The 26937-nt window shown below is 39.6% G+C and overlaps 1 protein-coding gene across 1 annotated transcript; it reads left to right on the forward strand.

Moving 5' to 3' along the window:
- The first annotated feature begins 1278 nt into the window (after positions 1–1278).
- Positions 1279–26937, forward strand: FHL5 (four and a half LIM domains 5). The gene is made up of 6 exons (XM_009889005.1): positions 1279–1304; positions 18103–18273; positions 20539–20713; positions 23068–23237; positions 25311–25497; positions 26701–26937. Exons 2-6 carry the CDS (start codon positions 18115–18117, stop codon positions 26850–26852), a joined length of 843 nt encoding a protein of 280 aa, XP_009887307.1. The 5' UTR covers positions 1279–1304; positions 18103–18114; the 3' UTR covers positions 26853–26937.

The raw sequence follows: 26937 nt of genomic DNA on the forward strand, positions 1-26937 counted from the left end.
GATCAGTCTGATGCAGTATCTTTCAAGATACTACCTAGACACAGATAACCTCTGGGACATGTTGTCTAGATTTGGCATTTTTACCGAAGCCTTCAGATAACATAATACATCTTTAAAACATTGAAAAGTTTCCTTCTTTCTTCTGTCTGTGATATAAAGCAGTTCCCACCCACTTGACGTTATAGACTCAATGATTCAGATCTATTGGCTCTTGGTTGTGGAAAAGTCTGCCTGGAGGTCAGTTGGGGTTCATACCACAAGCAGCCATCCTTTTTTTCACTCTGCTTAACTTCAGACTGCATTTTTAAATGGACACGGTATCCTTGCTTTCAGCTGCAATTGATTAAAGGTCTGCCTGGAGTCTTACGCGAAGTATAAGCACTTCTGTGTGCTCCGTGCATGCAGTAGACTGTCTGTGAAGGTTAGCTGGCCCCTGTTCTGTCCAAGCAAAAAGTAAAAGAGGTGACTGCAATTCAAAAGAAGACCAGAACGGAGAAATACTGAGAGAGAATCATAGAACAGTTTGGGTCAGAAGGGACCTTGGTCATCTAGTCCAACCACCAAACTAGAACCTAGAGGAGGCCATTGCTGCCACTCTGATGGTAACACCATATGAATGTCCTGGAAGACCATTAATTTGTTCCAGCCCAGAACCTGCTTTAGTAGTGTCAGAGGAGTTCTGCTGCATCCCCAAAAGTCTCTTCTGAAATTGAGAGAGCATTTCTCCCTGCCCCCCATTTCCGGTATACAACAGTCAGACTTTAGTAATCATGACTCTTATATTTCTTTTCTGATTTGGAAGCCCACATGAGGTCTTTTGGATTCATTATGCATGGACCAAAATGTATCTGGGAATGAATGATGATCCATCTTTTATTTTTCCTTTTCCTTTTATTTTTTTTTTCCTTTTGTTCTTGTACTAAACAGTTTGGGGCTTTGCGGGGTTTTGATTCTTTAGTTTTTTAACAGGAGTGCCTTTTTCCTTTTGACAACTGCCTGAAATATGTTCCTTTAAGAACCTCCTACATGGTATGTATTTGCAATTTGTAAACACAATATGTCAAAGAATGATTTGATTCAGTGGTGAGGCAGCCAGCTATTTGCATGTCATGAGGTCTAAGGGAAACAAACTGACCCTCAGCCTTCCTCCGTCCAGCCAAATTCTGATGGGACCCTCAAATAGCTCTGGCAAAGCGTTCTGTTTCTTTTGGACTTGATGAATGCTTGTTTCTGTGAAGACGTGTAATTATTTCTTCCTTTATTTTGCTGCACAAGTTACCACGAGAAGCAGCTTAAAACCAAATGTGAGTATTGAGGCTCTTTCCCATTATTCCTTTATTTCATAATGTTTAAATGTGGTAGTATATAAAATATTGAACAATTTGAGCAAGTAAGCAGGAACATTTTTCTTCAGGCTCAAAATTGCTAATTAAATTAGATGCAGAATTCTACACGTATATCAAAAACTTTTGATTTTGTGTACCAAAAGGAATGCCACACTTTTTTTTTTTTTTCTTTTTGGATGCAATTGTTTTCATTTTATTAATTGGCTCACTCATTAATTTACGGGAACATTGTTTGGGGTTTCCTTTGTAATGAGATGAGGATTAATTTTGTTTACTCCAAAGAACAAGCCAACAAAAAAAAGTGTGTGCCGCTTCCTGTGACATTTGAATCACCGTTTTTACTAAGCTTTCATAGCTATTTGCTATTGCAAGAAAACTTTCTAGATCGTGGCTTTTCTGATAAGGTAAGTCACTTGTTTCTAGCATAACTCATTTTAATGCCTAACATGGATTGTTCTTGCTGTTTTTTTGGCGTAAAAATCAGTTTCCAAGCTGGTGTTTATAGCACTACATTGACTGGTTATAAAAATCAAGTATTGTCTCCAATTCTCTCCATAAGACACTTTGGTTTATCTTTTAGCTATCACATTTTTAGGATCATTATTTAGGTTTGGAATTTGAAGAGAAAGAGTAGTGTTAAAAGGATCTACCACTGTTTACTGAAATGATGCTGGAAATGTGTGCCTATATTGCAGAATTAAAAAAGAAGTATGGGTAATAGTGGAAAGATTTCCTAAATTAAAATCTGGGTATATTACTTGTACTGCTACCTGATTTCCTAACGGCAGTCTTTTTGATAATGAGGTTACAATTAAATTTAGACAAAATTATCAAATATAATTTCCATTTCAATAATATAAATGTTTGAAAATATATTTATTTAACTGTCCCTGTTGTCAATAGATCTGGTTTTATATTTGGAAATGAGCAAAAAATGTCTTACATTTAGAAAACAAGTTTCAGATGCCTTTTCTTTTTTTGTGGCTGATATTTTCACCCGTATATTTCTTTCATTTGTGTGATGGGTTGACATTTCTGGAGTATTTTAACAGAACAGGCTGTAACAGATTTTATATATTAACGTTATAGCAGATTGCCGATGGTCCTGCCATGTAATTTTATTGCAGTGTCACAAAAGTCACTTTGATTCAAAGTTGTGTAATGGGTAGAAACTTAAGATGGCATACTAACCTTCTTGTGGGAGTAAAGCAAAATGACATCAAAAGCTGCTTGAAAGAGATTCTGATCAGTTGTGACCTATGGTATCTCCAGGTTATTTGCAGGCAGTCATATTTTACAAAGTGTATATTTGTGGTTGACTCGGTAAGACATATGTTCTGTGGGCTATATACCAATAAGCCCAGCTTGCTGCTTTTTTTTCCATATCTGAGTTTTACTTCTCAAAAAAAAAAAAAAATTAAAAACTTTTATCATTGCCTAACCATGGACAGAGAGAAAGAAATGGGAAAATCTGAAGCGGTGTGCTTCCAAATGTCAAGCCCAAAATCAGAGGGTGGAATTCTGACCCTGTTGGAATGGGCAGCCCTCCTGTCGACTAAACAAGCTCTAGGTGCTGTTCAGGTCGTTAGGTCACCTGGGGAATAAAACCGACCTGAGTTTTTCCACACGCTTCTTTGCCAGTTCAGGATGAGATGATGTCTTACGTCTAATTCTAGGATGCTCGTAAAATTAATCATTTGCAGTTCAGCTTTTCTATTAAAATCTCTAGAGCCCCAAGTTTGGAAGTTGGCATGGCAAAACACTGCTGACGCTCCACTTGCACTCCTGCAGCGGAATTCATTCTTCTGGGAACAGGGCGCGCAGCTGTAGCGAGAAAGGAGGCTGCGAACTCCTGGTTTCATGCGTTTGTATTTTCCTGTAAAATGTAAGAGGGATGAAATAAGGACGGTTTTATAGAAATATGCAAACGTCACTGCTAAACCACTGAACTGATATAGGAAAAACAAGCTCATAAAACTGCGTAACGTAAAATTCTGTAGCAGAGAGACAGTGAGAGACAAGACGGTTACAAAGGCGAACTAATCTCCCTTGGTTACCTTTATAATGATGGCTAAATTAAGTTTCTGCTAGAAATCACCCTGGAGAGGACTTTATCTCTCTCTTTTAGCTACAAAAAGCGCCTCATTTATTAGCCTCAGTAGGCTTTGGTTAGCTTTTGTGAATACCCCCATTCTTCTCTGGTATTGTACAGTATACATCAGCTATAATCCCCTCTTGTTTCCCTTTCTTAGACTAGGAGTTTTCTTTGATTCTACTTCATTCACGCCAGTAGGTTACTTTTCTTCTCAGCCATCGTTGCCTTCGAGTTTGAATTTTTCTAGGTCTGTGTATAAGGACTGGTAAATTCTTGCACATCTCAGCATACTACGGATAATGGATCCGAACAGGCTGCCCTAGTTTGTTGCTGGCCTCACACTTGGGTGCTTTATAACTCAGAAAAATACTCATTTTTCTATAATGTGTCTTTGCGCATAGATAGCAGAATCGGTAGAAAGAATGACCTAGTGACAGAGAACTAGTTGACTAGTGACTAGTTGTTGACAGAGCACACACGCAGGAGATGAGAATTCAGTCCAGAGTGACCTCCAGCAAGTTGTTCTGTGCCTCGGTTCCCCATCTGTAAACCATGTTTGTTACACCAGGGAGAAGGAAAGGAGCTCAAACCCATGTTATCCAAAATGTGGTTGTCTGGAAACAACCCCAAATGACTGGAAAATCCTTCATAATTAGGAATTCTCTCAACCACTGTAGGCCTAAGAAGTTTGACACAGAACTGGAAAAAATTCCACCCAGAATAGTTTGCGTAAAAATATTGATCATAACTTCAGAGTAATTAATGACAATTGCAAAGTTCACAAGTGGAACATTTTATTGCTTCAGCTAATTTTGGAAGAACCTCTAGCAATGGAAGGTGACCACCCCGCAACCTTTGTACAGTGCTTTTAACTGCCCGGAGCCAGCGCCACGGATACAGCCTGAGGAGAAACCCACCCAATGGCAAAGGCGTTTTGACTGGCTGCTTTTCTTCCCACTCCTTCAGGTTTACTCTCTGACCTTGCACAAGTCAATTACTTTGCTTTGACGAGTAATTAACCTTTTCTGTAGACAAGTATCTGACAACTGTGTTTTAGGATTACTTCATTATTGTTGTTAGAAAAGCATTCTGCAACCTTTGAAAGGAAGGCTGTAAAATACTTCAGAGTATTAGGTTATAATTCTATTTATCAGAAGCCCAGAACAGCGTTAGGCTGTAAATCCATTTAGCAGGAACCCAGTCTTCCTCACGTGAGCTCTTCCAGTTTCAAATTCAGCCCCATCATGATTCATTTATGTATTCTAACATGCCAAATTGTGGCATAATTAGAGTTCTTCGAGTCTGGGCTTCTATTTGCATGAAAAAGAAAGAAAAGATCAGAGGAAAAACTGTTTCATGCTGATCTTCTAATTGTCAATCTTTGTTTAGTTTGGTGCTTGAAAATTGAAGAGCATTGAGAAACAGCAAATTAAAACCTCAAAACATTTTGCTGGGTTTTTTTTAATACAGTAGCAGATTTTTTAATTTGTTTAATCACTTGCTTAGAATTTTTACTAAAAACATTTATCAGATTTAACATAAATTAGCAAAATGGACTTGAACCGCATTTATTCGTTAATACAGTTTCTGCTGCTGCTTACCACTCTCCTCCTCCTCAGACAGACGTTATTCCTCACAGAGGATCAGAGTTATGGACTCTGAGCATCATCTCGTATTGAAACCAGTCAGTTCCATACTAGGTTTGCAAAGATGGTTGCTCTGCAATTGCTACGTGTCAGGCTTCACGTTGTCACTTGAACAGACTTTACCATTTTCAGTGGACTCATTGTTCCACGACATCTTTGAGTTAAATAGCATGTTCTTAAAAGGTTCCTAAAGCTTAGAAAGGAATTTCTTCATTCTTACCCATTTTCTTCCAGAAGTCTAAGGCTTTACTGGTGGTTTTTATTCGTCTGAGTCAAATGTTGGCTGTCTTGGGTGTTCAGGTAAACTTTAGCCTTAATTTTCCTTCAGTCAGAATAGGGCAACCCTACACTGGCACCAGCTTTTAGATAGTGTGTATTTATAATCATAAAAAGAAAGTCACTCTGAAAGTTATAATGCCAAAAACAAACAAACAAAAACGGAGCTTTTTGCATGCCAGGACATTACAAAAATCCCAGCAGGGCAGTAACTGAAGGTCAGTAACCTCGCATCATAATAAAGAAAGACAGAATACCATGGTCTGTTCATTGCAGGGTCTAATTTTAAATCATAGCCACTTTTAGGAAGATAGGCTGTGTTAAAATAGAAAGAAATATGTTTAATGTCTGGCACAGAGATTTTAAAGCTTAAGGGAAATGTTAGGGTACCCAGTTGCATAATTGTTCAGCAGACCTGAGCTCATAAGAGGCAGAACAGGTAACGTAAGAGGCACAAAGATTCCAAGTGCATGGCAAAGGTCACTGGCAGGATATGAACAGAACCCAGGACTGAGTCTCTCAAAGGGCTGGTCGATGTTGCTGCTCACAGGACACGAGGATTGAAGTTAAAACAGAGTTGATGCCATGATATACTCTATCTTGTTCGAACAGGGCATCATTATCTACTCAACTGCTCAAGACTCAAGAGGTCTTCAATTAACATTTTTTCTCTGGTTTATGGATGATGCACAAAGCCACATATTAAAGAAAAGAAAGAAAGAATAAAATAAAAAAAAAAGACCAAACCAAAAAACCAAACCCAACATTTTTTTCTATACTCAGTCCTAGTAACACTCCGTTATTTTTCCTCCCTGGGAGAGGATGAACAAGGAGCTGAAGACTTCCACTTCCTGCCCTTTGTACCATCAGCCCCACTCCTAAAGGGGTTCACTGCCTTCAGAAGTCCTGTTGTGAGCTCTCTTCTAGAACTGAGTGTATACGTAGTGAGTCATATATCCTTTTGCTGTGTTGGAATGAAATGTGCTGGTTTACTATCAGCAGTGAATATAAGACATATCGTAAAAGAATACGTATCTCTGAATATTTTTTCTTTTCTTCCCCCAGCCCAAAGACCAGCAGCCTGCCCTTAGATGCACCTGCATAGTTAACCTAATAAGGTTTTCCAGCTTTACAGTACATTTAAAACAAATACAGGGCAGAGAATAAAAGGAAAACGTCACCCTGCTATAATTCTGCATCTTTAGTGAAGTGCACACATGGCCAAATTGTACTTGTTTGTTACTACAACTTTGGTGCAGATACTGAGACTTCGTAAGTGAATTGTGCCTATGCTCCCCAATAGGTATCAGGACCCCAACCCTAACATGCAGAGTTAAAAAACGAATCCAGAAAATAATAAATCACTTAATTTGACATCCATGAATTGAGTGAAACTATTCAACTCTGTTCATTTACATACAGAGGCAAGTGTTCTGGGGTCCTGTTCTAAGAGAAGACAAAGCGAGTGTTTGTGTAACACTTAGGGGGAAGTAGAAGGAAGTGAAATAAGCCTGCTTAGGAACACCCACTGCGTATTTTCATGTTGTTGGTTGTTCTGTGCTTTCCTGGAAACCTTTTTCGCTCTCCGTCTCCGTTATATTGTATAACCAGTTCATTACTGTAAAAGTAGTAGAATACAAAAAGTACCAGATCTTTCAGATTTTCTCCACTAGATTAGACCTTTCATGGTCTACCTAGCAGATGCAGGAAATGCATGTGTATTTTAATAAGGCTGTGTTATTATTGCATCTCTGTATTCCAAAGAGATTGCAATTCCAGAGGATCATTACTGCTGGGTCTTGTAGCAATGCTTACTGTGTTAATTGTCAGTAAAAATCCAGAGTGTGTAGGTAGTCCTTGCTTTGAGGTCAGGCTGTTGTTGGCTCTACTCAATGTTTCTGCCCGTTCCTTCTCTGTTTGACCCTGCCCCTTAGGACTACCCATCCTGAAGCCTGCTATCCCTTGGGAAGCTCCATGGAGGCGCATCATAGAGCTCCTCTCCACGAAGAGGAGACTGCCACAGCGATGGTCAGCCAGCTCACATGCAATGTCAAGAGAGGGTATATACACTACATTTGCCGTTGCCAGCATTTCTTAGCCTGTACACAGCAGCGGCTTCACAAACTATGATTCCTGTTGCCATAATAAGCAGTCCAGGGCTTGTCTGCAGAACCATGTCATCTCTGTTTTCACTGAAAAATTTGGTAAGAAGGTGGCAGCTAAGACAGATGGAGCTCTGCAAGAAGCAAAACTTGCTGTTCATTGGGCCTAAAAATCTAAATACTTGGGAACGATGATAATTAAAGTTGGGATCTTGCATACCAATACTCCTTGCAGTAGCCTTTGCTTTTCCTAAGCTGTAATCCCACCTAGCTCACAACAATCTTTTAACAGGGCTGAGCTTAGAAATCTTTAGGTTTGGTTCATTTTGATAAGGTGTCATATTTTATTACAAAAGTGCTGCTGCTCAGTTTAATTTTTTCCTCAGAAAACTAGGTCAGGTTGGCACAGTGCAGTTGGGAGAGAAAAGGAAAAGGCTGTGCCACTGCAGCAAATGCTTTACTACCACTTGGGGGTTTTATGTTTGGTTTTGGGGGCTAGGAGTTCTTTTTTTTTTCTTTTTTTTTTTAAAGAGGGTAATGAAAATCTCTTCCAATTTTAGCTTGCTGCTAACATTGCTGCTGCTGTTGTTCATCCTTTTCTTACCGCTCATTTTATTTCTTAAAGCAGTTCTAAAGTAGGTCACAGGCTTTTAAAGAACCAGCTAGAAAAAAGTTGTACTGTGTAGTCAGTTGTAGGGTTGGGTTTTTTTTGTTGTTGTAAAAGGATTTTAATTCATGTGATATACCCATTCTCACGAGACACAGTACTTTTCATCTGCCTTTCTGCCCCTGAAATAAAATGTGAGGGTGGGGGGAATCCAGTCTCTGCAGTTGATGCATCTGCAAAGGCAAGAAATGGCCTAGTTTTTATTAAGATCTTAAAGATTGCAGTCAGTGTTGCCTGTTGAAGCTCTGTTACCTCTTGTTAGTGGCAAGGCTGTTTCGTTTCATGGCCTGTGAGCCCTTCACTCCCCGCTGTATCACAGGCATCATTTCCTATTGCTCTTGTTTTCCCCAGGAAAGCTTTCAGTGCCAAAGGCAAGCTTGTGTCACCTTCAGGTAGACATGTCCCTGCCCACTGGGGTTACTATATTGTAAGATGCTGCTTTTTCCTTGGTGGACTTCTGCTCCGCTGTGCTGGCATCTTGACTTTAGTGTGTTGTATAGAGGGGAATCAGGAGGCAGATGTTTGACGTGCAGACGCTGTTGTAGCAGAGCTCACCCAGAAATGCTGCTCTGATTTCCACTTTGGGGATGAACTCATTGGTAAAAGTCTCAGATCAGAACTTCAGCACATCTCTTCATCTGTAACTTTAATTTGCTTTTCATTTAAGCACTTTAAAAAGTATTTTTTCATGATTAGGGGATTGTAGATGAGGGTGGAGGCAGGAAAGAGGACGGGAAAGGTGAGGCAGAAAGAGTGGTGGGGAAGACTTTGTATTCATTGCCAGAGATCAGCTATGACCTCAGTGATCAATTCTCATCCCAACAAGTTCACCCCCAAAATATTTAATGTTTCTTTTTCTCTTTCAAAGATATTTAGTACTTGCTGGGTTGTAGGTTGATAGTACAAAAATACAGTAATATTTCCAGGCAAGTACAGTATGTTATTCTTTACCTTCCCACCATTTTAATTGCTTCCCACCCTAACATAAATGTCCTTTTGCTACCAAATTTCTTCTCTCAAAATGGGATGACTCTAACTCAGATTCCCATCTTTTTTCCAAGAATAAAAGAAATTTAGCTAGAAAATTGCTTCTCCAAATGAAGTGCTTAGTTTTATATCAAAAATCAAATATAAGCTTTTACTTCTGTTGAGTATTTAAGATCCATTTTAGACCGATATTTTTCAGTCAGATTTCACTTTTCATGAATCCTACTTTTCTAAAACAAACTGATATTTTCCATTAAGTATTTCTTTATTTGCAAATATTTTCCATTAAATAACATCAAAAATTTAAAAATAAAAGTATTAGAGCATTTTGGATCAATCTTAATGCAAAACTCTTCCTCCGAAAATACCCTGATGCAATAACTTTTCTTTTAATTTATATTAGTTTTGGAAGCTTATAAATGCTTGAGTTTCAGAGCATGAATTTAATCCTCTAAAAGGGATTAGGAAACTTTCCTCATGAGCACACTGTTGCCCAGCCGTCTCTTGTAGGGTTTCTTATCAGAATGGTTGACAAAGGACATGTTCGTCATGGTTCACACTGAGTGATGACACAGAAAATAATATGTGTCTCTCAGTTTCACATGAGGCTGAGACCATAGAACATTGGAAGTGTTTTTTCCCTGTGGAAATGCTGAATCCACTGAAACTTTTTTTCTTTGACAGAAATTATCTAGAATCACTAGTTTCCTTTGCTCTTTTCTCTGTATCCAAATTGGTGGAATTCCATGAGTGTATTTTAATTGAGAAGGATTTGGAGACTATGTCTACCAGATTTGAGATGTCAGGAAACATTGACATAAATTGTAATGAAGAACCTAATTGCTTATATACTTTTTTTCTCTTTGAAAATATCTTTCTGGATCTTATCTGGACATAGGCAGCAAAGTTCTAAAGCGTGCATTTGGCTTCAAACATGTAAGTATTACAGCTGAAAGCAATAGCATTTCTCATGTGTTTAGACTACGCACATGTCTAGCTTAGGCATGGAATTTCAACAAGTCATCTACAGGAGACCTGTTTTCTTGTTATGGGAATGACCCCACTCCTGCTCAAGTGCCCATAAGGGAATACTGAGGTTTTGTGGACTCTTTCACCCTCCTTTTATCATACAGCAGTGATAAACTTTCTGTGGTCCACCACAGAATCACGGAGTGGTTGAGGTGGCATGGGACTTGTGGAGATCATCTAGTCCAAACCCCTGCTTAAGCAGGGTCACCTAAAGCTTACTACCCAGGGCTACGTCCAGTTGGGTTTTGAATAACTCCAAGGATGGAGACTCCACAGCCTCTCTGGGCAACCTGTGCCAGTGTCCAACCACTCTCACAGAGAAAGTTTTTTTTCTCCCATTAAAATGGAATCCCTTGTATTTTAGGTTGTGCCTGTTGCATTTTCTCCTGTCAGTGGGCACCACTGAAAAGATCCTGTCTCCCTCTTCTTCATTACCTCCCTTCAGCTATTTGTACAGGTTGATGAGAGCCTCTCTGAGCCTTCCTTGCTGCAGGCTTAACTGTTCCAGCTCTTTTAGCTTTTCCTCATAGGAGAGATGGTCCAGTTCCATAATCACCTTTGTGGACCTTCACTCGACTCTTTCCAGTAGCTCTATATCTCTCTTATGCTGGAGAGCCCAGAACTGGACCCAGAACTCCAGACGCATCTCACCAGTGCTGAGCAGGGAGGAAGGATCACCTCCCTCGACCTGCTGGCAATGGTCTGCCTAACGCCCCACAGGATGCTGTTGGCCTTCTTACCCACAAGGGCACATTGTCGACTCACGGTCAACCTGGTGTCCACCAGGACCCCCAGGTTCTTCTCTGCAAAGCTGCTTTCCATCTGGTTGGCCCTCAGCACGTGCTGGTACCTGCAGTTGTTCCTCCCCAGAGGCAGGACTTTGCATCTCCCCTTGCTGAACTTCATGAGACTCCTCTAACCCCAGTTCTTCTGGTGAGGTTGCTCTGGATGCGAGCACACCCATCCAGTGTATCAGACACTCCTCTTAGTTTTGTGTCATCTGCCAATTTGCTGTGAGTGCACTCTGTCCCATTGTGCTGGTCATTTATGAAGATGTTGAACAATATTGGCCCCGACATCAACCCCTGGGGTACCCCACTAATGTCATTACTTTAAATTGTCTCCTTTAACATTGTACCTAGGATTCACTAATAATTTCTCATCTGCATCTTAGGCTCATGGCTGTTTTGCTGTTGGAACAAGGTCAGCTGAAGCTAATGAATTTAAAACTTTCTAAATGTCTTCCAAGTGTGTAACTCAGCAGCTAATTTGGATATACTTTATCACGTGGCCCTTTTGTACCAGATGCAATCCGCAAACCTGTTTTATGGTTTGCTATAGAGAGTGTGACTGAGAATACTGCCAGGATTTTACATTAAAAGGTACACTAATGCACAGCTGAAATATTTCATGGCTTCACTTTATTTTGTAAAACTGACAGTAGTCAGAAAGGAATGAGCTCCATCATGAAGACAGGAGAAAATTTTGGCTCTACCACACTATGTGAAAACCTGTAAAAAAAGAGGGTAAGAACAATTTCAGGGAAAAAAAAACAAAAGAGATTGAATGCTACGCCTTAGAATTAACCCTACTTTTTTCATGTACTGCTGCTGGTGAAGATATTGACAGCACCCAGGAATCTGAGCAGATGAAAAGGATTTCTGTTCCTGGGTAATAGCTTGGGAGAGACTTGAATCAATACCGAGCACTCCACAGACAGTTTGTCTCTACTTAAACATGGAGCTGCATTACTGCCCAGCCATACTGCTAATCAGCCAAGCTTGTTGTGTTCAGAATAACAGGGCCAGTTATTCCGGACTGAAATCTCTGGGCACCGGTGCGTTACTGGTATTAAATGACAAATTTTACTCCCTGACATGTGCTGATTAGTTAAAAAAGGAAAAAATAAATCCAGCAAATATTCTAGGTTTAATTCTGTAGCCAGTTAGCAATTTTCTGTCCATCTCTTGAAAAAAAAAACTGGTTTCAGCTACTACATTTGACATACTTACTTGGGTTTACTGTGATGGTAATTCTTGAGCTTTGCTAGCAAGGTTCATAATAGAGCAAGAATATCCATTAGGAGAGATGCATACAGAGCCGTTAATTTGAATTTTGCCAATTAAATTGCTTAGGCTGACCTCGGTAGCAGGTGCAAGTTGTATTGGACAAGCTGGATGCTGCTGGTGAAAGTTCTGTGGCTGAATTCTATAGGGAATTAGAACATCTCTCATATGAGGAAAGGCTGAGGGACTTGGGTCTCTTTAGTCTACAGAAAAGAAGATTGAGGGGGGATCCTATTACCACTTACAAATACTTAAAGGGAGGGTGCCGGGGGGGTGGGAACAGTCTTTTTTCAGTGGTGCCCAGTGGTAGGATGAGGGGTAATGGGCACAAGCTTGAACATAGGAAGTTCCATCTTAACATGAGGAGGAACTTCTTTACTTTAAGGGTAGTGGAGCACTGGAACAGGCTGCCCAGAGAGGTTGTGGAGTCTCCCTCTCTGGAGACATTCAAAACCCACCTGGACGCTGTCCTGTGCAACCTGTTGTAGGTGACCCTGCTCTGTTAGGGGGGTTGGACTAGATGATCTCCAGAGGTCCCTTCCAACCCCAACCATTCTGTGATTCTGTGTGAATTCAAGGAAATACCTAGCTTGCCATAGAGGCGATGGGGCTAGGCTATTCCAAACCTCTCTGTAGCTAGTAAAGATAGTTTGAGGGACATAGGATGTAAACGCTTAGTTGAGCTACTTTCACTGCTTTATTTTGTCCTAGTTTGGAGTTTGAGTAAGTAGCAAATTATGCTGTACCGAGAGTTTAGATGACTACACCAATGTTTGAGTTTGCATGGTATAAACAAAGCAGACAGCAATACCAATTAAGGTGAAACAGAATTCCTGGGATGCTCAATCCCCTAGTTAAGCCAGAGCTCTTGCCCTTTTCGCTTGTGGTCGTGGGGTGTGTAAACACAGTACGATGCAGTGTGGTGCAGTTACCAGATCAGCCTCTAAATGAGCTGCTTTGCCTAGCGGGTCCACCAAAATCATGTCACTTGTGGACCTTAAAGAAGTATAGTCGTATTCTTACAGCACAGTCCTGGTTGGCACCCATCCTGGTGGCTTAAAGCAGAATTTCGTCAGCAAGAGCTCTGCACCCACTCAGATGCTCCCAGAACCTGACTTTGTATTACTCTGCTGTGCCACGGAGACAAAACAGCTTGTGCAAAATAACACCTGTGTCTCTGCTTTCTTGTAGGTACTTACTTTGACTCGATCTGTAATACATGCTCTTGGTTCCTATTGCTTCTCTAGCCATTTTTAGAAAAGCATAAAATTCTAGTATCTTTAAACACTCAAGCATAACTTAAACCTATCACTGGGAAAATCGCAGTTACTCTGAGGGGGGAAAGAGATAAAGCAAGGGTATTGCCAGTGTTTTGAAAATATAGCATGCGCTTAACTGCCTTGTGAGTTGATTTTTAGGATTTTTAGAGGACTTTTATTAGGTCTAATAACATATTTCTGGGAGGCAGCAGGCATCCAGAGAAATCAAGAAACTGTGATCTTTGAAATGAGGAAACAATTCCTTGTAGAATCTTGTTAGAAACTTTTATTTATAAAATAATGATATTGTTAGAAATTTTTCCTTATAATGATATTGTTAGCTTTACAATGCAGTTGTAACCTTGAGTCACTAATGTATTTTGCAAATGTATGTTATTAATAGTTCATCAGCTCTCAAAAAAAAAAAAATAGAGAAAATAAAATCAGAAAACTCATGCAAAACCACATTCCAAGATAAAAAAAGGTACTTAACTGAAAATAAAGAGGTGTCTGGGACGGCTTCATAATAGATCAGTTTGGTTTTCTTATCCTTCAGTGTTGTTGCAATGATTTATTTTACCACCTTTTTTCTTTCTTTATGACTCCCTAATAGAGAACCTTGTTCCATTCATTGTATGTTCTTAAGGAAAAAGATGATGCAGGCTTATTTGGTTCGGGAAATAGTCCATTAGAATTGCCTTAAAGCAAAAGGAACAATATTTTTACACTTATGTGTATACCTACATGTCTATGTATATTCATTCCCATCTAAGTAGGATTAATGTTTCTGGGCTTTTTATGTTTGTATAACCTAAGGGAGATTAACATACATGTATAGAAAATATCAAGATAAATTATTAAGAAACATATAAACACTGTGGCTGTGCTTTTCAGCTTCAGTGAGAAAATACGCATTCCTTTCCTGACGGTTCCACATTTATCACGTTTCACAATTTCACAACCATTTTCTTATGGCTTTCTTCACTGGAAGTCTCCTAGTGCTCTGCATCTCATAGGAAGACATTTGGCTCTACAGAAAGTCCCTCTCCTAATTCGTTGTAGCAAAATTCTATCTTAATCTGCTGGAACAGCAGGCAGACTAACCAGCTTTGTTGTTTTATTTTCATCTGCTTTATAATTCATACCATGAGACTGCTGCATTCTCGAATCTGACCCCAGGGACTCCAGTTGCAATACCCTTGCATCTTTGGCAACATCTCTCTGCTCCCCCATGGAATATTTTAAGACTACAAATGATATCACGTATCCGTGCCTACTAGATACATAAAAATCGATGGTATTTAGCTTTGTTCCAATTTAGATAACAAAATCCTCTTTTCCCAAGGAATGAAGACATCGCAGTCTTTGCCTGTGCCTAGGACACAAGTTAGCAGCTGGAATGCTGGAGTCAGCGTTTCATTCCATGAGAGTGAATAGCATCAGACCTCCAGAGATTTCTTAACTGACCTTCAAAACACAAAGTCTAGATTCCAGCAAACTTAAAGTAAACATATTTCTCTAGAGATTAAGATCAAAGCACAAGAAAAACATTCTACTTAACTACGTGGTGTTTGTACCATTACTTATTTATTGAAGTGAGGGTAAGTGGTGCTGGGGGAGATGAGATTCACTTTTTTTGTTGCATTGTCTAATGCTAAAAGTAGTTCACAAAGGTTACCCAGACCTTTGCCAGGAGATTCACAAAAATCATCATTCTTTTCCTATGCCATTGCTGCTTCATTCCCAAATATGGTTTTATATTATCATGGTCAAACCCTGAAGACTTTTTCTGAAACTAAGCCTTGGGTGACTTGAGCGCTTTACTAGAGGAGCAGCTCAAGGACACCCCCCGGCTTTGACTCTGGTCTTGGGTGTACTCTTTTAATGTTCTCAGTCCACCACTGTCATCTGTAAAACAGGAGTAATGACACTTTGTTCTCATATCTGTAGAGGTTTTTTAGGAGTTTTTTTACAGTACAAATTCAGACGTTCTGGCGTATCACAATAGCAGGTCTTGTATGTGTATATAACCCAGGCTTCCTGGAACAGCTTGGCTTCCAGGGAAGACAAAAAAATAATCAGGAAAACCACTTTTTGAAGAAAATGGTTGGATATGCAGAGTTTTCAGTAACTTAAAAAACTATCACCAGTCATTAGAATGAAAAAACAGAGATGTATCTGCAGATATGTGAAGCTATTTGTTGGTGAGCACTGTACAACAGAAACCACTGTAAATAACAGATAAGCTCTTCCTGCATTCCTTGTTAGGATTTTCCTGTAGCCACTCTTAGGCTGAGATGGACCTGTGTTAGGAAGCTGGGGTACGGATTCAGCAGAGAGGAAATCAGAAAGGTAATCTACTCAGGGTTATCTGTCCTCAGAGGCAGTTCATAACTCTAACTCCCACAAAAAAAGGAATGAAAATTCCTCTGAAAACCAGTTTTGAGCCTGTCGTATGACCTTGAACATGGAGCCCGGTTAACCACAAACATTCCTTGATTGTCTCCCTAGTCGCCGATTTATACTGCTTCCCCAATATAGAAAATAAGCAAAACTGAACCTTGATTTTGGCGATGAGTATGTAGTGATTGTGCACTGAATTACTGTGCTGTGGTTTTTATATGTCATGTTGCGCAAACGTAAAAGCTGATGGATGTCATTTTCTCATATACATAGGTTCAGTCATTTCACATTCAAATCTCTGTTTGATCTTAAGGAAATGGAAGTCCAGATTCAAGCCCTGTCATTCCAAAGATATCACATAACACACATCTGTAATATTTTTAAGCAAGCATGTTTCCCACTGATCTGAGTTATAGATTATTTGATTTCTTTCTGTCTTGGCTAACACAAAGATTTAGGGCAGTCAGAAATACAGTACATCAATTCAACTCAAAAGATGTTTGATTTACAGGAACAACAAGTTTTCCATAGCTTGTGACAAACGAACAAATCATTACTTCTGGTCTGAGATAAGCATTATAGCCTCTCTCCCTGCCTCCTGTTCACAGTCTTATTACTATGCCTTCAGGAACAGATTCATAAATGCCTGACCTTATGTATGGGTGCCAGTGGAGACCTGCAGTAATTGTTCTTTCTCATAGTTCAAACAATCATTTTGAATTACATCTCACAAAGCAGAAACCGGGAAAAAGGTGAAATGCCTTTTTAAAACTGAACCATGGGTATAAGACAGGCAGTGAGTGTATAAAATAAAGTATGAGGGAGTAATTCCAAAAGGACTAGATGTAAGCTCTGTTATGGCAAGTGCTCCCTCAAATATTGTTCTTCAAATGCTTCTCTTCCTTAGTCTCAGGCTTTGCATCTGGTTAAACTAGTTTGCACTGTTATTCAAAGTGCAAAGATTTCAGCTGCCAAAAGTCACTGATATGTAAATATTTTCAGAGACCTTCCCTGGTTGTTCTCAAGTCCTCTAAAATTTATGACTGCTGGCACTGACTGCAGTGACATTCAATGAGTTTTATGAAGAGTGCGATCCAATGAGTCCAGCAGATGTTTCTGGGTTCGCTTCACTGGGAACTTTCTGGATTCTTCTTCCTTCATTCCCAGAAATCAAGAACCAATTTTAGCAAAGTGCTGATGATCCAACCAGCAACGAGACTGAAATAAGTCTTCATCTCCACAATCCTTAAAACATTTATCTTTGTAGATCTATAAGAAGCTGAGGTTTGGATGCTTATCCAAGCCTCTTTAGCCTGGAAAACTGAAGGATGGGAAACTCATACAATTGGCTCTCAGTAGATTTGTGGTATTTCCTGCACTTGTCTGGCACAGAAATATAATCTCTCTCACAGTATTTTGGCACTGCCAACATAGAACCTGGCAATACAGAAATATGTAAGAAAAGACAATCTTTTCCAATAACAACAAAAGAAATAGCTTTAAGTTATGATTTTGTTTGGATTTTATTTAGTTTATTTCTCTCTATATTTTGCTCGTTTGCTACCCAGGGGTACTTGTGTCACCTTACACTGCTACCAAATATTAGCAGCACAGCTGAGATTATGCAAAAACCAGCCATACAGCTTGGAGTGCCTTGTCTTCCTTTTTGTTCAGTCAGGGAGAGGGTGGGGATATTTCGAAAAGGAAGGAATGGGCAGAAAGGTGGGAAAGGCAAGAGAAAGTCAGCGCAAAGTGCTTGCCACTCTTTTTTTTTTTTCCCACAAAGTGCTTGCCACTCTTTTTTTTTGGCCTTTTGCCAAAAAAGGTTTAATTTTTGAACTATAGCTTCTGTCTCCATTCTCTGATTTCTGGATAAACCATACCTCACAATCCTGTACATAATGCTCATAACGTCAGTAATTGTGCATAGAGAATGCGAAGACAACTTCATTTTCAGGTATCTGACCTGAGTGTAAGCACCATTAGATTAAGCTGAAGCAGCCTTCTTGCTGCCCTTTGTGTAGGTAATGCAATACACCGTATATGTTGTTAAAGACTACCTATTCGCTATGGAACAGCCCAGCATTAGAAATCCTGGGCATTGCAAATGACCAAGAAATGCCTGTCCTGACTTTCATAGGTAAAGCAGCATTACCTATTATTTGGGCAAGCAAATGGTCATCCACTGAATTACATGATTTTTCCGTCTTTCCAGATCACGTGGAGAGCCCCACCAGAATGAGCAGCAATCACACAGACTGTCATTACTGCCTGCAGTCTCTTCGTGGAAGGAAGTATGCATTAAGAGAAGAAAACGCTTATTGTGTTACGTGTTATGACAGCCTGTTTGCCAACCCCTGTGAAGAGTGCAAGCAACCTATTGAGTGTGATTCCAAGGTAAAGATTTAGCTTTCACTTCTTGTTTTTTGCTAAATTACACACAAATCCCATTTCTTTAATAGCAGATTCTGTATCTGGCACTCTGCATATCCCTGTGCTGGTGAAGAGACCTAAGTGTAACTGTTGTACATCCACGTACAGGAGAGAGAAGCAGTGCTGTTTTCCCAGAATAGGAAAGCTCCAGGGCCAAAGATTAGGAAATCTGCACATACATACACCTCAAACATTTGGCAAGACTGGGATGTATGTGTGGACTACAACTAGGCTCCCTCCTTCACCCCCAGTCACTCACTGGCTGCAGAGACTGCACAGTGCTTGAGGGACAGCAGGGTGCTGGTGTAATTCAGTGGATTGGGTTGAATGAAATCATGGAATTTCTGAGAGTTGTCCATTGAAAAAAATGTTTTGAGTATTGCACAATTATTTTTAGTGTAGGTGTTGACATGCCTATGCCAAGCTGAAAAGAAACCATGTTTGTAATTTGTATATTATTTCCTTTGCCTTTTGGAAATGAAGAATACTTTAATTTGAACTTAATTCCTTGCTTACCCTGCCCATCTCACAGATGGCATGTTAGTGGTGGTGTTTCTAGGCTTGGATTTCCTTTCACCTCTCCCCCTTTTTTAGAAAATTGATTAATAACATGAGTTCATCTGTGGTCTTTGACAGTACCCCATACTTCAATTTGCAGCCTGTACATTTGACTTTGAATTTTAAGTTCAGCTGAAACCTGTCAAAATGCATTATTTTTTTTTGCCAAGTTCAGTATGTAGTGCTCACCTTCTCCCCATGCTTGCTTTGCCTGCGTTCTTTTGAAATAAAAGGTCACAAAGTTATTAAAATAAGCCTCTCAGGAGGCCTCCCTGACCAAAGCACTTTATGGTTTTCAAAGCACATTGTCTGAGTACAGCTCAGTACTGTGAAGGAATGATCCAAGGAAAATGCTGATTTGGATGAAGACTCTTCTCAGGCTCTCATCAGCACTTTTCAACAGCAAATTTGTATACGTAGCTCCAGTCAGAGTCATCTGGAGAAAACGTGCTCTGAGCTCACTAATTACACATTTAAATTTTAAAATTAAGTAAGTGGCAAGACCACCGATGTCAAAGATCATTAACAAAAAAGTATGTATGTCTTTGGACTGAGTGGAAAGAAAAATTGGGAGAAAAAAAGCACGAGTTACAAGAAAGGAGTGCAACAGGCCAGAGTCAGCTGGAAAAACAGCACGCAGAGACCTACAGTTGGTTGTCCTACCTCTGCCAAAGTGCTAGAGGTAGGCTTGGCTCTCTTCATCGCCCTCTCACCCAGCAGCAATAGGCAATAGCCTATTTTTTTAAAGGTTCAGAGTGCTAACTAAAGCACATGGAAGTGGCAAGTGCTCAGCACCTCCTGAAATGAAGCATGGTACGTATTTCTTTTTTAGCACTTTACAGGGTGAGGTTCTGACAAAGGAGAAAAAGGAGTTTGGATTTGTGTCCTTTTGTGTTTATTACTTGTAAAGGAGACCTGGAACAGTCTGGTTTATTTTTTTGGGGGGGTGGGGGTGGTGGTGCATTTTCCCTTGTTTTTTTAACGTTGGAGAAATAAAATCTGCCGTTTGCTCTTTTTTTGGAATTCTTAGTGGAGGTCTCATACAGATACTGTTAGCTTTCTCATCCCCTAAGCCTGCTGAGTCTTAACATTTTTCTGCCAAGTTTTTAGGAGGAGTTATATTAGGTGTAAACAAAAGCAGTGATTTTTTAATAATCTTCCTAAGAATCACTTTGCTCTCAATGAGACTAATTGCTTGTTTTCTGCAAAAAAAAATGTGTTATGTATTGTCAGCTGGAAGAAAAAGTAGTAACGTTAAAAAATACATTAAGTTCATTTCAAAGTCTGTTGAGAATCTATGATTCTATGCACTTCTTGTCAGGTGGCCTGCGCACATTAAAATGTTGATCACTTGTTTCCCCTTGAAGGCCAACTGTAAAATATAAAATGCTTCTTCCAATAAAAACATATCTCTGATGTTACATAAGGAAGGACTGTCGCTTGTGCCAAAGCAGCTCCTAATGGTCTCTGCAAGAGATCTACAGAGTATCCCGACACAGTGATGCTGGGTACCTCTATCACCCCTGAGCACTCCTCCTGCCATATGCACGTGTCATCTCTTTGAGTCACCACTGCAATGCTCTCCATTTGTTACTTTATTTCTGGGAGAAGCTGAGGGATAAAAACACTGTAAAGAGATGTCTTCGTTAACATGGACTTACTTTCTCCAAGGATCTGGCCTACAAAGGCCGCCACTGGCATGAGGGGTGCTTCAAGTGTGCCAAATGCAGTCGCTCGCTGGTGGAGAAACCCTTTGCTGCCAAGGACGAGCTCTTGCTGTGTACTGAATGTTACTCTGATGAGTATTCATCTAAGTGTTTCCACTGCCAGAAGACCATTATGCCTGGTAAGCAAACAGGGAACCTTTGGTAAAAAATGAAACTGTATTTTTAATTGTAACCACATCCTTGAATAACTGAGCTACAAGGCCCTTGACTTTCAAAACAGCTTTCAGGTGACTTCTCCTTTATGTGTAGTACCCTCCTGACAGTGAAGAGAGGGCAGGCAGATACCTCTGGCTGAGCACTGACGGGGCTTATGAATCCTTACAAAGAATATTGGAGTTCAAGACAGTGTAAAATGTGTTCATGTTGAGTCCTTGATTCTGCTTGGAGCTCTTAGGAAGCGTATCCTGCTGTGAGTGTAGGTAGACAAAAAGAGCTGTCGTTAGCAGGAGTGCCAGATTAGACAAGACGCCTGCATTTTGTCTGTCATGTTGACCAGACCTTGAGGATCAGACATGACTTACATGCTTTATTATCACTTCTTTCACTCAGAAATATTTTTTTTTCTTAAAATGTCAAACCATGGCATTCTCTGTTCAAATCATTATCAGCATTTTTACTAGAAAGAATACAAGTTCAGATGTATTTACAATGGGTTCATTTTCCCACCCTGAGAATTCTTCACTTTCTACCAAACTACTTCTCAGCTTTTAATCACATCTGTTCAGACATCCTCTAGGCCTTTCATCGTTTCCACACCGGTAAAGCTCATACAGCAGCCAGATTGCCTAACAGCTGCCTCTTCACAGGCATCTAAGAGAAACAACAGCACCATATGTGGCAAAGTGAAGTATATTGCTTAGGGGAGTGGGTCACTAACTTTTGGAACGGTGAACTGCTCTCAATGCCTGAACCTTTTTACAGATTACATGTATAACTCCAAATACCGGCTGCAAACTATCTTCCACAGCCTAATGACTACTAGTTTGGAAACCTTTGGCCAAGGACATCAGTAAATTTGGCAGTGATGTGGGAATTCTATATTTCAGCAGATCTTGATGCCAAAAAGTAAGATCTGGGCTATACAGCATTGTCTTAGTATAAATAGTCTTAGTATAAATACTAGGGCACTGATGTTATGGTTCAACCTGTAGCATTGATGCAACTATGGACTTTTACAGTTTATTTCCTTTTCATCACAGGTACCACTCATCACTACTTAAATTTGATATAGTTAAAAGAATGTTGTCTAATAGGCACTCTTTACTAGATGTGATGAGAATAGCACCAGAATACAGTGAGGTTTGCCTTACTTTCCTCCAGCATATATCCACCTTGCAGATTTTGCTCCAGTCTAGGAGACTAAATCCCTGCAGCAAGTGCTGAGGGTAGGTATTCGCACATTAAGCGAACTGAAGTGGCATGGTGATGCCAACCAGTTTCTAAATCATTACGTTCTTTGTCTTCAGCTTGCTAGCTCTGTGTTGAAAGACTCAGTGGGCAAAGGTAGTGAAGTCAGCCTTCTGCTCGCTGGGAGGAAGCTGCAGACCTTTTATGTTGAAATGCAACCAGCAGTTTCTCTCTCTGCTAACCCCACAGTCCAGGAAACAGGTCTTGCAGGATTAACCAGTTATAGCAGCAATTCTCTTCTTCACATGGAAAGGGTGGTAAAGCACCTGGCACCTCTCTTTGCAGTCTGATGGTGCCAGCAGGGGCGAAAGCTGCAGTGCAGAGTCACTGGAAAAATCATTCTCAGATATATGAGCATATCTTGGACTTACACATCTACATGAAGGTGTACAGGGCACCTGTACACAGAGCTAAGAGCTCTGAAACTCCTCTGGCAGTCAGTTAACTGAGCAACTTTCTTTTGGGATTGCATCTGTCCTTGCACTGGATCGAAAGCAAAATTTGAACATGATAAAAAGAACAGTTGATCTGGGACAGAAATTACAAGCTATAAGAAGGGACGGTGTAACGTGCTTTATCACAGAAAATATATTTACTTTAAAAAAAAACCTGCCAGCTTACGCTATATAAGATAAATAATACATTTATAAGTGAAGGAGCCTTAATTTAAGCAATACAAAGGGCAGGACATTAATAGATGTACTAAACATTCAGGTAAATTAATCTTTAATTTATAAAAGTGCTGTGTATCTGAACATCATCAGAGTTGACTGGCCTGAGAGAAACTCTGAGCAACTGAAGTGTCTTGCAGAGAAGTAACCCTAAGAGATTCATATGACAGACTCTGCAAATCACAGCTTAGGCAACTTAGTACATCTTTTGCCAGGTGATCATATGGCATTGAATGTGTTCTTGAAATTTCAAGTGCATACTTAGAACCTCTTAAATTGAGAATAAGTGCTTTCTTAGACTGAGGTAGAAGATAAAAACCAAAAGTCTTCCCAACATTTGAAACTCATGTTACAAGGCTATATCTGAGTGGATTGTTCACTTTCGGGTTTTGCAGGTTCCCGTAAAATGGAATTTAAGGGAAGTTCCTGGCATGAATCCTGTTTCGTTTGCCAGTATTGCCGGCAACCGTTGGGAACAAAACCATTGATCACCAAAGACAATGAGAATTACTGTGTGCCCTGTTTTGAGAAGCAATTTGCTCACCATTGCTACTCTTGCAAAAAGGTAATTAAGTGTAGAATGGAAAAATTGCCCTAATGAAGCTATGTTGGTTGTGGGGGAAGGGGCTGGATCATGTAAAGTGCCTGGTGAACTAAAAGTAAGAGCAGAGTCTTCCTTTTGGCATCAGACAGTGAAAGCCAATTGTGACAGTGTCTGCTGTCCCCTCTAGTTAATATTAATATAAGCCTGATTATATTTGAAATAAATTTATTGACCAAAAAAATACTTTGGAATTCTTTTGTTATTGATTGTGATTTTTAAAAAACATGCCTCCCTTTCCAACCTTTTCCAGATATATTCACATGCATGATAAGCCACCTCAGCTGAGCAAAGCATTCACAGTCCTGGCTTTTTTTATCTTGAAATGTAACAGGCAATAATGAGATCAAGTAATACTCAGTTGTGATAATACTAGTCAAGAGTCCTACTGGTTCAATACATGATGCTTCCTCTGTGGGTACCAGAAGGCTTGATTTCAAATGAGTTATTCTTTTTTTCCCCAAATACAAATAAATCAATTCCTCCCTCCCTCAGTTGCTCATGTTTTAAAGTTGTCTCCTACTGATGAAAATACTCAAAGTATCACACTAGAATAGTGTGATACCGTTCTCTAGGGAAATGTTTTAAGCTGCTTTTTATGAAAGAATTTAACTTACTCTTTAGTACCTATATCCCTCTGGAAACAACAAAAAAAATTTTTTTCACTTCATGAAATAATATATAATTTCTAAAGTTATTTACTGTTTATCTGTAAACCTCTACCTCAAACAAAAGCTTTTAATTTAAGAAAAATCTGCTGCCTGGTATTTTTCTTCAGTAGAAAGTACTTTTATATATTCCCATGTGTCTTCATCTAGCTTTCAATTTGCATTAAATGATCACATAGCAAATATAGCAGTTCTGCTCTATGTTTATTAGAGACATCAACCTTAGCAGCGCTTATGTGAAATAATCAGGATTTGCTTCTTAAAAATTCTAGGAATACAAAGAATCCCCCTACATAACAGCTAAAACAATGTTAGTACTTAAACGAGCATCAGTTCCCATAAATAATAACTGAGCCCAAAGAGATTAAATTGCCAAATTGGGGTCTTTAATTTTGTGCCAGATATTTTGAGATTTTAATAGAAAAGTAAAGGAGAGTTAGCAGTAGCCCAATAGGGGAATGCTAAGGGGATCGGGAAATATTTCAATTTTTTTATTGCCTAACATCACCCAGCGTTATTCTTTATTTCCCTGAAACTGTATTCCCCACGGAATTTTGACGGTGCCACTATTTTTACTTAATTAAATTTCTCCAACTTTTTCTCCTCGTGTTCCAACTATATTCGTTCATTCATTCCTTCATTCACTGTCGTGCATGTGACTTGACAGGAGAAATGCTATCTTACAGCTCGTCCTTATGTCCGCAGAAATTTCTCTACACAGGCTCTCACAACTTCTGTGAAACCAGCTCATTACGACACATATGGAAGCCATAAAGCAACTGGAAATTTCCCTAATCAGAAATAACTGGTAGAGAGCTGTGAGTGAGTTGCAGGGAATGAGAAGTTTGGTGACACTGATAAACACCATTTTTTTCCTTCTTTTGGCAAGGTAGATCTCATTTCTCTCTCACTCCTGCTTCTTTACTGTCCCTTTCTTCCTACTTAAAATACTGTTTCAGTTGTGAGACAGCAAAAAGACAGTTCCAGGCGGAGATTAGCCATAATCTCAGTATTGGTTCTCTCATTTACTGTCCATCACTGAGAATTGCTCTTCTGAGAGTATGCCTGATCCTAAGTCTTTATCAGCATGCGTAACAGAAAAAATTCGTAACAAGCTAACCTGTTTATTGCAAACCATGATGTTATCCTATAACAGAAAACAGAGAATAACAAACCAGTGACATGTTCAGCTCAACCACAGTTAGTCAAGTTGATATTTCAGATGAAAACCAGTTGATGTGACTACACTCTTTTTTTTTGTGCATATGGGAACAGCGAAAACAAGCCGAAGGAGTTATGAAGGACTGGATAATCCTTCAAGATTCAGACCTTTGTTTCATTGCTCTGTCCTTTTTTGTCAATACATTAGGTAATAACTTCTGGGGGAGTGACCTACCATGACCAGCCTTGGCATAAAGAATGCTTTGTGTGTGCTGGGTGTAAAACCCAGCTGTCTGGACAAAGGTTTATTTCCAAAGATGAATACCCATACTGTGTAGACTGTTTCAGCAAATTGTATGCTAAGAAGTGTGCTGCTTGCAAGAAACCTATTACAGGTGAGTCTCATCTTCCAGGAGGGACTAGACTCTGATGAGCCATCAGTCTTCTCTCAAATAGACCTTTACTTTAGAAAACAGCATTAAAAATAGTCCCATCATAATGAAAGACCACTGGAGTTAATTGCTAGAAAGACCCTCTCTCCATCACATGTAACATGTCTTGCTAGGACATACTGATCACACGTGTTCCCTGACTGCTCAGGAGCTGTTTTATTTGCCGAAAGGAGTTCCTTCATTGTTTGATTTAGTGCTTTCTGCACTAAAATTCATCCCTAAAAATATATGAAAAGGCACTTTTTTGTCTCTTCCCAGTACAGTGCACACAAGTCCCTCATGTCTGTAATTTCTTCAACTTTGTTTTTAAGTGCTAATATGAGGAAATTGGACATGAATTAACTGCCTGCGGGTTGTGCACACCTGTCAAATTAGAAAGCTTGCCAAATTGCACACATCCTTGTGTACTCAGATGATTTCTAATTAGACATATAGGTCACTAGCCTATGATAGCTGAAGTTTTTGAGAGCATTTGCTGGTGTTCTGCATTGTAATTCTATTATGTGTGGACTCAACTGTCGAAGAGTACCGATTGTCACAGGTGCATGCTGCATATGTAAGTGGACAAATAAAATGATGAATACGCAATCACTATTTGGGGGGGGACACAAAAAAACCCCACAAAGCAAAAAAAACAAAAAAATCACAAAACCAAAAATAAAACCACAACCAACCAAAAAAACCACAGTGATGTTTTATTTCAGATACTCATGCCAGGAACTCCATGATGTGATGATCTCCAAAAGACTCTATCTTGAAGAAAATTAGGTGGAAATAATTAAATTTCACTCAGTGGTGTATAGAATCTATATGTATCAACACATTGCAAATATTTTTTAATAAGAGTTTGTTGGGAAGATCAGCAAACCTGAATGGACATTCTGATAAACCTATTCTGTTCAGAGCTCGTAATGGGATGTGAAAACTAGCAACTTGTGGCTTTGCTTGAAATATTTCTCACTGTATTTAAATTTAAAGTTTTCTTCAATTCAGCCAACAAAGGATATTTAAAACTATGGATTTTTGTTCACTTCTTTGTTTGCTATATGAATGACAACCTGATCACATCAGAAAACAACCTGTTGCATTTCTGAACCACGTCCAGAAATACTGGATCAATATCTTCTTTCTCATAATCTCTTTCAGCTCTCGGAGGTGCCAAATTTGTCTCATTTGAAGAGCGCCAGTGGCATGGAGAATGCTTTAACTGTGTGAAATGCTCTGTCTCGCTGGTGGGCCAAGGATTCCTCACTCGGCAGGATGACATCCTTTGTCATGAGTGTGGCTCTGCTTCATAGTTCTGCGGAGAGCTGTACAGATACATTATTCTTGCTCTGTAATCATGTACTTCATTACTCTGCAGTAAGAAAATCATCTAAAAGG

The sequence above is a fragment of the Charadrius vociferus genome, unplaced genomic scaffold (assembly GCF_000708025.1).
Source record: "Charadrius vociferus isolate BGI_N301 unplaced genomic scaffold, ASM70802v2 scaffold166, whole genome shotgun sequence".
Classification (NCBI taxonomy): domain Eukaryota; kingdom Metazoa; phylum Chordata; class Aves; order Charadriiformes; family Charadriidae; genus Charadrius; species Charadrius vociferus.